This window comes from Urtica dioica, chromosome 5 (genome assembly GCF_054948205.1).
Source record: "Urtica dioica subsp. dioica isolate 48M chromosome 5, U.dioica_male_clone48M_v1_H2, whole genome shotgun sequence".
Classification (NCBI taxonomy): domain Eukaryota; kingdom Viridiplantae; phylum Streptophyta; class Magnoliopsida; order Rosales; family Urticaceae; genus Urtica; species Urtica dioica.
Genome location: NC_142760.1, coordinates 30,545,591 through 30,559,119, shown reverse-complemented (window position 1 = coordinate 30,559,119; position 13,529 = coordinate 30,545,591). Strand labels below are relative to the sequence as shown.

Genomic DNA, 13,529 nt, shown 5'->3' with positions numbered 1-13,529 from the left:
TGAGCCTACTTCCTTATCCAAAACCTTGACCAGTCAAAGTCCTAGGCCAAATTTCTTGACAAGACCAAGTCCTAGGCTAAGATACTTGACGAGCCCAAGCCCTAGGCCAAGACTCTTTTCGAACCCAATTTGTAGACCAAGACTCTTGACGAGCCAAAATCTTAGGCCAATACTCTTGACGAGCCCAATCCATAGGACAAGACTCTTGTCGAGCCCAAGTCTTGATGAAAAAAATATTGTGCATCTTTTTTTTTTTTTGAAAACAAATATTGTGCATCTAGTATAATCAAAATTCACATTAGCTCAGTAAATGAAATTTTTATAAAATAATTCTTCTAGGAATTTATATACATAGTAGAATTTTGGAGTAAAAATGCTAGAATTTTGGAGTAAAAATGCTATTTTCAGAATATAAAGATGAGAAAAGTAAAAAAAGCATTGATATGAATAATTTGAGCATTATAAAAAATAAGGAAGTTTATCATGTAAGATTAAAAATCACATAGTGGCATAGAATTTGAAGATTGATCAACTGAATCAAATCACAGGAAAATATTGCAAATTAATAGTATTTATCTTAAGTTGACTATTACTGTAAAGCATATTTTGTCAGTTTCGTGAACCAAGCGGAACCCAAAAATAAAAACCGGCCAGAAGACATGTCGTTTTAAACAGTTGAGAAAAATAGGGGTAAATGTGCACAATAGCAATTCTTGTTTTCACTCGAAATTTGTGAGTAATTACCTGATTCTCAATCTGCGCTTTTATTCGAGGTTCGTAGTTTGTTGTGTGTATATATATTTTCTTTTTTTTTTTCTATCATAACAGCGTTTTTCTCCATCCTTGTTGAAGCTCGCACTTGTTCTTCAATGAACAGCGAACTTTCCGATGTCCGGTTTTTCCAGTCCGAAACCCTATCATTTAATTCTTGATTTCATATCCTTATTATAGCAGGCGCCTTTATGATCGAACCAATTTGTGTGCACTGAAATAATTAATAGGTTAGGATAATGAAAAGAAAATGAATCAGCTTTTAGGAGTTTTTTCATTCACCTGAATAAAAAATGGCTTCGTGATTGGATTCTGTTTGACTTGTGATTGCGCAGTCGGAGACATTCATGTATATATAATCGTTGAGATTAGATTAACCGAGCCTGGTTTTTCGTGTTTTTCATTTGTTTGTTGTGTTGTGACAGTGATTTTAAGCTATTTTGATGGACATGAATAATTCGAGTCCTATGGACACCGAAGATTGGCGGACACAGGTGCAACCTTTCCGACAGCAGATGGTCAATAGGATGTGAGTCTTACTTTCGAACTCAGTATGCGAGAAAGATAACATTAAATGAGATAGTAGATGCTTATTATATACTATCCTGTAGATTTTTTTTCTTTGTGCATTGTGAAGGTTACAATTTTTTTGTTTAGAACAAAACTCATTTAGCAACAAATCTGACGATGTATTTCATGTAAAGGCTGGATTCATTAAAGAAGTCCCAACTATACGGTCATGGAGAGGAGCTTCGTCTTGCTGAAAGGGTTGAGGAAATAGCCTACAACAAAGCCTTTAGCGAGGTACATTTTTCATACAAACAAGTTGTGCAAATATTAACATGCTTTGTTTCATATAAATACGCATATAATGAATTCATTGGGTGTTGACTGTTCTAGTGGGATTATCTATTGAAAATTTCACAAACGATGCTTAGTGTAGACGTCAAGGTTTGGAATTCAACGCCCAACCAAGTTGGCAATGGTGACCGACCGCTGGATCAAGGTGAAACTTTAGAGTGCTTATCTGGTACAATGCTATGATTTTTCACTTCTTTGACACTCCTGCCTTTTAATAACGTGCAGCGTGGGTGAGTTTGTATGTATAGGCTTTGTCTGTGTGCTTTTTACTTGACTAAAAGCTCTCTTATTTTTGTGGCCCGTTTGATAGAATTAAAGTGCTTAATCTATGTTACTTTTTTGGGTAGGATCTCGGGGCATGCAACCCCATGTACACAATTAGTCAATCGGAATGCCATACCATTGAAAGATCCCAACCTTGGTTTTGAAGATGTGCGACGGGCCGAGCTTTATTTAATTATTTAATATGTCATTTAATTAGTTTTTTACTCGAGCCGCTTTCGTTTTTTAATTTTCAATATCATGTCTCAGCTGACAATCTAATTTATTTAGGAGATACTATTAGTTAATGAGGCTGGAAAATGCAACAAGTTTGAACGGTTCATATGAGGGTTTGGATCTCGGGTTCATAAATATTTGGGTATATGTATGTGTGCGCGCACAGATGGACAAATCCATAAATGAAATGGATAGCTGTGTACAGTCCATTTGCCTAGTTCTAGAATACTAGACTAATTGCTTGGCAAAATATGTAGACAGTTTGCGATTTGCAGAGCGCAAACTAATAGTATGAAGGCGCAAATAATACTAAAATTTACGAAGAATTGCCTTAAAGTTTATATTGCTTTCTAGCCCACCCACCGGGTATCAATTATTTAACTTCATATCATACGACGACGAATAAGAATAACGGTGTACTACAAAGTTCGATATTGGCGAACGAAAACTACTTGTTAGAAACTATCTGCACTATAAAAAATGAGGAAGGCTCGAGAGAGGAAGGGAGATTGTTTGCGTTTGAAGTTTAGCTTCGGTGTGTAAATTGAGTACATACACGACATTATAAGGCTCGTCAATATCTTTATTTGCGCAGTAGAAGCTTTCGATATCATTCACCGGGTCAAAGGACCGACAGACGTTATCAGGTCGAAGGTACGTCTGAGGACCGATCAGGAGTCACCTGACCAGTTAGGATCAAGAGACCTGCGTTGCGGGGCAAGAGGCATGTCACCGGCGTGGCAGGTAACCAATGCCGATCCTGGAAATTGGCAGGCAGGGGGCAAGAGGCATGTCACCGGCGTGGCTAGGTCTTCTTAAGTCTTTCGCCATCGACTTTCTCCATTCTTAGTCTCCAAAATATTGTTTTTCTTCGTTCTTTATGTACTGTGCATCTTGTTTGTTCGAGGGCGAGAGCTAGGGCATAACAAGGACCAAAGAAGAATCGGCAATTTCACGCACGAATATTCGCACGTAAAACTGAGGGTTAATGTTAAGGCGTCATTTTTCGGTATAAAAAAATGACCCCCCTAAAAATAGTTATAATAACTTGCCGTGAAATTTGTCATGAAAGTTGATTTGAGAATCCGACTCAACAATGACTGAGTCATAGCTCGGCCATGCTTCTCTCTCGGGAGAAAACTCGGTCATGGAAACTACCTGGGAGAAAAATCTAGCCCGACCATGACCGAGTCATTGCTCGGTCAAGGCCCCTAGTCTGACACTCCCTCCACTCAGTCATGACCATCAGGTGACTCAGACATGGTAGTCATCTGTGAGAAGCTCCAGCTCAGCTATGACTGAGTCATTGCTTGGTCATGGCCCCTAGTTGGGCATTCCCTCTGCTCGGCCATGACTGACCGGTGACTCGCTCATGGTAGCCACCATATAGAAGCTCCAACCCGGTCATGATTGAGTTATTGCTAGGTCATGGCCCCCTATCCGACACTCCCTCTACTTGGCCATGACCGACCGGTGATTCGGTCATGCTCACCACCTGGCCAAACTCATTTTCCACGTCCAAAATGGTCCGAAACCAACTTTCCACTCTTTTCAACCCAAAGCGTATCCCACAATCCAACTAGGGCACCCCAAACACACCATACACTAGTAATCCTATAAAAAAAAATACCTTCTTTTAGATCAGATGGAGAGATAACAACTTTCATAACAAAATCTCTACACAAATTATAGCTCATCTCTCTCCCATCACATCTTCAAACACCACCACTCTCTCTACACTTCCATCACACCAAGAACGTTCTTCCTCTTCTCATATCACATAGAGAACAACCCTTATTCTTGATTTTTCATATTTTTCCACAAACCCATAATCACAAATCTCCATCTTTTTCTATCCTTTTCCACAAACCCACCACCACAAATCTCAATATTTTTTACCTAAAGCCATCATTTTTCACACTTCCTCACCACCAAACCTTCATCCCTCTCCACAAATACCACATCCACAAAAACCCGTTTTTTTACTACATTTCATCAAAAGATTATATTTTCCTTCTCTTCTCTCTAGATTTGGAGAAAAATAACTCTACACACCACCCCTCTCATATTTGCATCCCTTTTTTACATAGCATGGGATCACAAATGCTTTATCAAATACCCTCTAGAGTTGTTAGGGGTTTGTTGATCCATATTCAAAATCTCCTCCCCTCACAAAGAGAACATCACATTTATCATATATTTATCACTTTGTTTCATCTCTGACCTTAGGAAATGGAGCAAGAATGAATCTAACCATCCGACCCAAGGAAGGAACACACGCATAAGGACCCTTAGAAATCTTGGCCTATTGTGTTCGTCCTCATTCGCCTTGATCTCTTTGCGGCTACTTTTCCTGAAGACTCTCCAACAACTAGGACCGCTCTCAAGGACCCTTAGAAATCTTGGCATACCGGGTTCGTCCCCATTCGCCTCCACCTCTTTGCGGCTACCTTTCCCAAAGGCTCTCCATAATCTAGTACCGCTCTCTAACGAACCTTTAGAAATCTTGGCATATTGGATTCATCCCCATCCGCCTTGATGTATTTTCTCCCAAAACGAGTTGTTTCTAGTCCTAAGGTTACCTCTCTAAAGAACCGTGGATACACAAGCCTTGTGATTCCTAATCCTCAGTATCTTTAGCCCTCGAAACTAACGAAGCAAATATCACTTTCACGACGTGTGAGAGCCGGAATGCTTCGTGAGATTGACACACGTCGCAAATTTTGTGCGAAAAATCACATTAACATAACGTGCACGAAATATTTTCGTGTGGCGCAAATGATGCGTGCGTATGCTCTGATTCGAGTGTTATTCTTTTTTTCACTATCTTTTCCTCGGGTTTGACCCTAATTTAGCTTGATGTGCTTTGTCGTTGATTCCTTCATCAGCCATGTGTATTTTTGGTTTTCTAAAAACGACCGACGATAATATTATTTATTTATTTATTATTATTGACATTTGAAGGATATTTTGTCTAAATTAGAATATATATATATATATATATATATATATATATATATTTCTTAATAAATTTAAGAGGATCTTTTATGAATAAAATAAATAAGGACAAATAGAAGGTCTATTTAGAGAAAATTTCTTATATAAATTAGTAAATCTATATTTCTTAACAAGAAATAACAAATCTATAATTTTTTAATGTTCGATTAGATTAATAATTATTTTAGTTTTAATGATATGATATCTAAATATTTATTTCTTGTAGTACGTGGATAAAAAAAACATGGTATTAATTGAATGTTTTTCATGACACTAAGTTTTTATGCCTCTTTTATAATTTTCTCATAATAATGCCTAAATTAACTTTAAAAGAGCGTACTAGTTTGTAATCAAACTTGAAATGGGCATAGAAATCTAGCGCAAAGTGGCGAATGGATTTCTAAATCTCTCCCAAAATAACTCGTGTTATTTTCGAGATCGCACACAATAGTATCTTCAAGTATCCAAATAGAAAGACGGTGACAGAATAACTTGCACAAATTTATGGTATAAATATCATAATAAGACTGTAATAATAAAAAAATGTTATTTTATTGATATAATAATTTTGAAAATGTCACAACATTGTCGTTTTGTATTGCACTTCATCTTTTACAATATATATATATATATATATATATATATATATATATAGATATATAAAGTCAAAAATTTTCCATGAACCCACTAATATAAACAACATATCTATATTTATTGTCCCAATAATATGCCAATAGAACAAGGAAAATAGTCTCAACTAATAATAATTTTGATAATTTAGATCAAAATAGTAACACTTATGTCTACAGTTACTAAATAATAATAATAATTATCGTTTTGATAATAACTGTAATTTTTGGACAATTGTATATTTTCATGTCCATAATTACTAATAAAAGTATCTAAAAATATAATTACTACTATTTTAATCCAAATTATCAGAATTGCCGAGGTCTTGGGTTAAATGAACTCTAAAATAACGGAGGTATTTCTAGAATGTTGGACATGTTCTATTCCGGGAATTATCATCTTCAAATCGAATGTTTATGTAATATTCCCTAAGCAATGAAGGGCTTTCGACATAAATGCCATTTTCACGTTTCTTCTTGAACCAAGCTCATCCCTTCCCAAACACGACATGACGTTTTTAAACACGGCTCATTTTTATAAATGTATTCGGAACTTTTTAAACACGACATGGCAGGTTTGGTTTGGCTTTTATTCGGAACTTTTTGAACAATTGCCTGATTCACAATCTGCTTTTATTTGGGGTTCGTATTCTGTGTGTGAATTTTTTTTTTTTTTTTTTTTTTTTTTTATGTTCTTTCGTACCCGTGCTTTATTTGATGCGTTTTTCAAAGCTCGCCCACTTGTTCTTCAAAGAACGGAGCTTTTCGGTGTAAGGTATTTCCAATCTCTATATGTCGAAACCATAGTTACATATTCGAATCTAAGTTCAAGTTTTCTACGGTTCTTGATTCTTTATACATACTAGGTAGCACCCATCTTTATGTTGGAACCAATATGCGTACACTGAAATAATATAGTAGGGTTCAAGAGTGAAAAGAAAAAAGGAATCAGATTCTTACGGGTTTTTTTTTGTTAACACGAATTGGCTTCCTATTGGTATCTATAAATGCACGGAACTAATTTCATGTATATATAATCTTTGAGATTAGATAAACGGAGCTTGGTTTTCTTGTTTTTTATTTGTTTGTTGTGTTGTGGCTATGATTTAAGTTGTTTAGATGGACATGAATAATTCGAGTCGTATGGGTATTGGTGGAGAACCACCGGCTATGGACGCCGTAGATTGGCGGACACAGTTGCAACCTGATTTCCGGCCACAGATTGTCATCAACATGTGAGTTTTACTTTTGAACTCGGTACGCGAGTGGTAAACATTTGAGGTCTGTGCAATGATTTATAAATTACATTGCGTCTCATAAATTGGCTTGTCCATCGTGTCATATGAGATCTTCAAGAAGGATAAAAAAAAAAAAAAAAAACAAGACAGTAGATGCTTATTGTTAATTATCTAGTAGATTTCTTTCTCTTCGCATTGTGAAGGTTACAATTTTTTTGGTTTAAACGAAACTCATTTTGCAACATATCTGACAATGTATTTCTTGTAAAGGCTGGGTTCATCAAAGAAGTATCTAAAATTCGGTAATCGAGGGGCATTGTTGCCACTCGAGAAACGTGTAGATAGGATCGAGAAAGAAGCCTACAATGGAGCTAGGAGCGAGGTACTTTTATACACACAAATAAGTTGATGCAGATGTTAACCTTCTTTGTCTCGTATAAATATGTATGTATAATGACATGCATTCATTGTATTTTTAATGTTACAGTGGAGTTATCTACTGGAAATTTCACGTAAGATGATTTTAACAGAGGCCGATTTAGAGAAACTGCCCAACTATCTTGGCAATAGTAACCGACCACCGGATGAAGGTAAACCCTTGAAGTGTTGATGTGGTACAATGCTATAAATTTCTTTTTTTGATTTTCCTGCCTTTTTACCACATGGATAGTGGCTGAGTTCATATTTATAAGTTTTGTTTTTTTGTTTTTTTTTTTTTTTTTTTTTGTGTGCGACTATGGACACCGGTAGATTGGAGGACACAGTTGCAACCCTATTCACGGAAGCAGATCATCAGCAAGATGTGAGTTTTAATTTTGAAATCAGTGTCCAGAAGTTAACATTCAAGGGCTCTGCAATGATTTATATGTTATGTTTTGTGTCTCATAAATTGGCTTCGTTCAATCTCTGACAATGGATTTTCTATAAAGGATGGATACATGTAGAAAGTATCTACCATCCTCTTGTCAACTCGAGAACATTTTTAAGGAGTATGAGGAAAATCTCTACGTTTTAGCGACAAGCCAGGTACATTTTCTAAACACGAACAAGTTGATATGACTATGAACATGCTCTTTTTCATATAAATAATATGAATATAACGATGTGCATTCATTGGAGTTTGATTGTTCCAGTGGGATTATGTGTGGCAAGTTTCGCAAATGATGAGTAATATAGAGACTAAGTTTCAGAATACGATGCCCAGCCAAGTTGGCAATAGTAACCGACCATCAGATAAAGGTAAACCATTTAAGTGTTTATTTGGTACAATGCTGTATGATTTTCTCTTCTATGACATTCCCGCCTTTAAACAACATAGAGAGTGGCTGAGTTTGTATTTATAGGCGTCCTTTGCGTGACTAAAAGCTCTCGCTTATTTTTTTTTTTGAAGGCAGCTTTGCTGCAGTGGGGATTGAACCCACGACCTCCACACAGGAGGTGGTGTGGAATTACCACTGGGCTATCCTAGGTACCACAGCTCTCGCTTATTTTTGTAGTCTCATCTGATAGAATTATAGTGCCTAATCCATGTTACGTTTTTGTGTAGGATCTGTGGGCATACAGCCCCAGGTACAGAATCAGGGTCAGTCACTCGGAATGCCTAATCAGACCCAAACCGGCCAACAGTTACCTCAAAATATTCAGAATCCGGTCGGAGTTCAGAGCTCTTCGAGCCTAGCTCAGAGCTTTATTCAGAACCCAAGCATGCAAGTTATCCTTGCCTGTTTACAGAACTCCGTTGATTGGCGGCGACCGTCTTACCGGCAGCAGATCTACGAAATGATGTGAGTTTTACTCTTGAAATCAGTACACCGGAAAGTTAACATTTAAGTGCTCTGCAATGATTTATAAATTACATTTTGCGTCTCATTAATGGGATTTGTTCATTCTTTGATGATGGATTTCCTGTAAAGGATGGATATATGTAAGAAGCATATATCATACTCCGAGCCAAAGGGATTTGGATTGTATTATCTCAAGTACTTTGTTAATGAATTTGAGGAAAAGGTCTACAAACGTGCTAGAAGCCAGGTACATTTTGTAGACAAAAAAGTTGATGCAAATATTAACACGCTTTGCTTCGTACAAAGATGTCTACTGATATGTATTCAATGGATTTTGATGTTTCCAGTGGCATTATCTTTGCTATGTAACTCAAACAATGGGTCTGATTGAGGTCAAGGCTCCGAATATAATTCAGAGATATATGCTGATAGCGGTTCGTCAGTATCAAAGCATGCAAAGCGTCCCTGCTATTTCCGAGAACTCTGTAGGGAATTCCATGGATATAGATGTACCCAATATGAACGCAAACTCTCCGAGGCAAATGGCAGAAAGCCAACAACAGCTCCATGGGTCAAGTATGTTATTTTTGTATTCAAGGGGTTTCTTATTTTTATTTTTGGGAATGCCCTGAATTTTGTTTCTTGAGGACTGAGATAAGAATGTTATGTTTTGTTTTTTGGTCACGTGTATTATTATGACATCATCGTGCCAATCACGTCTCATATAACTTATGGCTGCGTATGTACTTGACCTTTTGTAGTATCTCTTGACTCAACTGCTCAGACTGGACATGCGAATGGAGGTGATCTGCAAGAGGTGGAATATCAGAAGGTAATATATGATAGTGGCTAACATAGAATATATGATATTAAGTGTAGAAGCAACCAAGAATGAGGGAGAGACAAAAGTTAACGAATCTATATACTTTGTTAACAGATCAAATCTATGGAAGATGAACTCAGTGAAATGAATCAGGAAATCATCACCAAATTACAACAGCTCGGTTTTGCGGACGCCTTAGATGGGATTTCATACGATTGAAAGATCCGCAACATTGGTTTCGATGATGGGCCGCGGGCCAAGTAGTTACTTATATTTATCTGTGTTTTTTATTTTATTTTTTTTATTATGTCATTTAAATTAAGTCGCTTTCTGTCATTTAATAAATTAAGTTTTGGACCCAGCCCGCTTGTATATATTGACGCACTTGTCTTTTTATTTAATGAAAACCGTGGTTCAGCTGAAATCTAATTTACATTAACAGAAAGATCGAAATACCGTTACCGTTCCGAGCTTCAGAATTTACTGGTAACCCCTAGTACCGTAAAGGAATACCGGGGAAAGCATGAAAAAAAAGGAAACCCGTACCGTTGAACTTATCGTTACCGTAGAGGAATACCGTCAAATACCGTATTTACCGAGAGTAATCCAGAAAAGAATATACAAAAAACATGCAAAGTATGTAGGATAATATTCATAAAATTAAAAATAGTGTACAATGTTTCAACACATTACCAAATTACAAACACAACAAAAACTAAGTCATAACAATTTCGTCATAAATCAATAAACAAGTTCAACATAACCTTAATCATCACTAACTAATAAAAAAATTACAAAATATTTCGGATTAATTACAAAAAAATTATAAACATTAACACAAACTCTAAAAATTAAAAACAAGTCATAACAATTTCGTCATAAATCAATAAACAAGTTCAAAATAACCTTAATCATCACTAACTAATCAAAAAATTACAACAAAATTCGGATTAATTACAAAAAATTAGAAACATGAACACAAACTCTAAATAAATACTATATTCATGTTCACAACTACCAATTTATACTTAATCTTCAAGAATTATCTAACAAATTTCTAAAATTAAACTCAAAATCATCAAAAAATAAGAAATAGTCGGGAAACTCACCGGGATCTGGGCAATCCGGCGGGATATGGTGACTTTTGGCCGTCGCCGCGTCGGGAAGCTCTCGGGATGGCGGAATCCGGGCGGAATTTCAGGAAGTTTGGTCTTGCTCGCGTCGGAATTTCAAATCCCCTTTCCCGTCCTATTTTTGATTTTTTTTGGGGAAACCCGGGATTTATACCCGGTTTTTTGGTTTTTTTAAACTAAATCGGACCGGGAAGTGGGAACCGGTTTCCTCACGGGTTCTCGGTCCGGTTCCCCCGGAATCACCGGAATATTCCGGTTTTTAACGTTTCAGTGCCGGGGAGTTCAAAAAAAGGGGAACCGGTCCGGTTCCCGTCCGGTTCCCGTCCGGTTCCCCCGGGATTTCAATCCATGATTCAGAGAGGCTGGAAAATTTGACCTTATAATTTCGAAGGTAGTTGTGATGCATCTCAAAAGAAAAAGAAGGAAAAGAAAGGGATACGGTTTTCGGGGATTTCCTTCGGTAGGAGAAAATTAGTGTCAGTTTTCACTTTACATTTAAAAAAAAAAGAGAAGAAGAATATCTAAGGGTAATTATTTCTCTCTTTTTATTTATTTTTCCCTCTTTTCCCTATAACCACGTCTCCACCGTGACACCTCTTCATTTCCCCATCTCTCTCGACATTTCCAAGACCCATCTCTCCACATTTCCAAATCGATCTCGAACCATCCTTAAATCCCCCGCAACGTACTATTAAACGATCCTTCATCTTCAACTTTTTTCTGGGTGTTTTACTTCTTCTACTCTATTCTGGTCTCGCTATTTTTTCATTTCTTTGTTGCGACGGAAACCATAACCCCACCCAAGACCACTAGTTTAGATATCAGACCTCCACCATATTTTTTTTCTAAATTTTGTACCTTTTACCCTAAACCGAGATCGACATCTATAATGACCCAAAAATTCAGTGCAAAAGCTCATGCAAACCCTAAAAAAAAACTCGAAATCTCTCACTGATGAAACCCACCCCGCCAGAGTAATAGGATTGGGTCTTCGCCGCTCAACAATCCGGTGGAGAAGAATTGAAACGATCGTTCGTGTTCAATACATGAGAACCGTAATTAACTCTAGTAATTTACCCATCAAATGACAACGGAGCGATCATTCGTGTCCAATACAAACAACTTTTATTTTCCAAATAATTGGTATTGGAGCGATTGTTCGTGTCCGTCACCAATTAGTGATTTTCTAACAATGAGTATTAGAGCGATTGATCATGTCTGATACCACCTGACTTCTCAACAATTGGTATCAGAGTTGGAGTTAGATTCTCGTAATTTACCATTTGAATCAAGAATCATAGTTTTCAATTTAAGACTTTTATCCAAGTATAAGTTATATGTTTGATCATTTGTCGTTTTATTTCAAAGCTAAAATTATTCAAGAACATGTTCGTAAATTTGATTCGTTCTAAAAGCTAGATTCATTAGTTTAATGAAATATGTTCTATGCTCATGATATTCTATAACTATATATGAGAATATTTTATTTAGTTTGATCTTTTATTAATTAAAATATTTTATTGGATTTGTTATAAGGTTGCAAGTCCTATTTTAAAGGGTAACAGTTAAATTTGAATTGATTTTTTTTTTTTTGTAAATCTTCATTTAAAGGAAATCTTTTATTTTAGAAAAAGTAATTAATATATTTGAAATTAAAATAAGGTCAAAATGTTTTTGGCCTAGATTTTTTTTCAAAGTTAATTTATTTTTCAAAATAATAAACGATCATTCTTTATAACAAACCATAGCTTGATTATTGTATATATAATATTTTTGCGCTTAAATTGATTATGCTTGCTTTGCGTCGAGCAGATCTGATTGAGCTCGATTGAGTCGAGCAGCTTGCTAAACATATCGGATTCAAGCTCGAATTGTAGAGAAGCTCATACTCCAGTTGAAGATCTAATATCCCTCTAGTTTTGTTACTTTCATATATTGGATTAAATTTTATGAACATTGTGACGTGTCAAAATAATAATCCAAGTTTTCTGCGTTTGTAGCCATTTTATGGGTATTTAAGATATTATGAATCTTATCTTTCTTTATGATTTATTAATTTCATTATTTTTGAACACATGATTGTGTCAAAATATTTCCTTCTTTATTATTATTATTATTATTATATGCTTTATGATATTGTTATATGAATGAATGTCTTGAAATATGAAAGAATTGAATGTCCGTTCATAAGTTATCAAAATCACATTTTATATTTTCTAAGTAATAAATCTCTGTTAGAAATTTAGATAGTATTTATTGCTTTCTTTATTTCTTATGTTGAATTTAACTTTATTAAAGTTAAGAACTATTCATAGCAATGGTTGCCTCTAAACAATTATTACCTTAAACACCGACAATGGTTTGTGCGAGTGAGAGGTGATAAGGAGGCACAAACCAAGTTAGTGTTGATAGAACATGGATTGAGTGGGAGCATTACTAACTGGAACCTTGCCACTATATTGAAAGAGCGAGTGCGACCATCCTTAAGTGGATTGCCACACCAGCAGAGTGCGTGCATCCTCAGAGATGTAGATGACCGAAGGCTCTCCCACTGGGAGAACATTCTCCACCGGTTGTCTTATCGGAGAGTAATAATGAGATGAGATTGCCACACCAGCAGAGTGCAATCTATAAAGGCACTCGTCCTTTACTAAACTATCACGCCAGGCTAGAAGTTCAAATTGGAACTCCTTCATGACATACTTTGGGCTGAAACCACAAACGTATTCTTTAAAGTCGACGTATTCCTCGGCGAGCGATTCAAGAATAATCTCGACTTGAGTAGCTTCATTAAT

At 36.1% G+C, this 13,529-nt stretch overlaps 2 protein-coding genes across 8 annotated transcripts; both read left to right on the top strand.

The window, feature by feature from the left end:
- The first annotated feature begins 656 nt into the window (after positions 1 to 656).
- LOC149397841 (mediator of RNA polymerase II transcription subunit 15a-like) lies at positions 657 to 2,109 on the top strand. 6 transcript variants are annotated; one of them, XM_089615836.1, is made up of 5 exons: positions 657 to 773; positions 1,197 to 1,300; positions 1,476 to 1,575; positions 1,715 to 1,777; positions 1,980 to 2,109. In XM_089615836.1, exons 2-5 carry the CDS (start codon positions 1,215 to 1,217, stop codon positions 2,058 to 2,060), a joined length of 330 nt encoding a protein of 109 aa, XP_089471962.1. In that variant the 5' UTR covers positions 657 to 773; positions 1,197 to 1,214; the 3' UTR covers positions 2,061 to 2,109. The 6 variants fall into 6 exon arrangements, with proteins under 6 accessions (XP_089471962.1, XP_089471963.1, XP_089471961.1 ...); XM_089615837.1 differs by having other exon boundaries at positions 1,672 to 1,777; XM_089615835.1 differs by having other exon boundaries at positions 1,672 to 1,862.
- A 4,300-nt stretch (positions 2,110 to 6,409) lies between these two features.
- LOC149397840 (uncharacterized) lies at positions 6,410 to 10,025 on the top strand. 2 transcript variants are annotated; one of them, XM_089615049.1, is made up of 13 exons: positions 6,410 to 6,531; positions 6,868 to 6,991; positions 7,265 to 7,376; positions 7,482 to 7,584; positions 7,745 to 7,796; positions 7,924 to 8,020; positions 8,128 to 8,233; positions 8,385 to 8,462; positions 8,541 to 8,778; positions 8,908 to 9,025; positions 9,126 to 9,354; positions 9,540 to 9,610; positions 9,716 to 10,025. In XM_089615049.1, exons 2-13 carry the CDS (start codon positions 6,876 to 6,878, stop codon positions 9,818 to 9,820), a joined length of 1,425 nt encoding a protein of 474 aa, XP_089471175.1. In that variant the 5' UTR covers positions 6,410 to 6,531; positions 6,868 to 6,875; the 3' UTR covers positions 9,821 to 10,025. The 2 variants fall into 2 exon arrangements, with proteins under 2 accessions (XP_089471175.1, XP_089471176.1); XM_089615050.1 differs by having other exon boundaries at positions 6,433 to 6,531; positions 6,876 to 6,991.
- Positions 10,026 to 13,529: the final 3,504 nt, after the last annotated feature.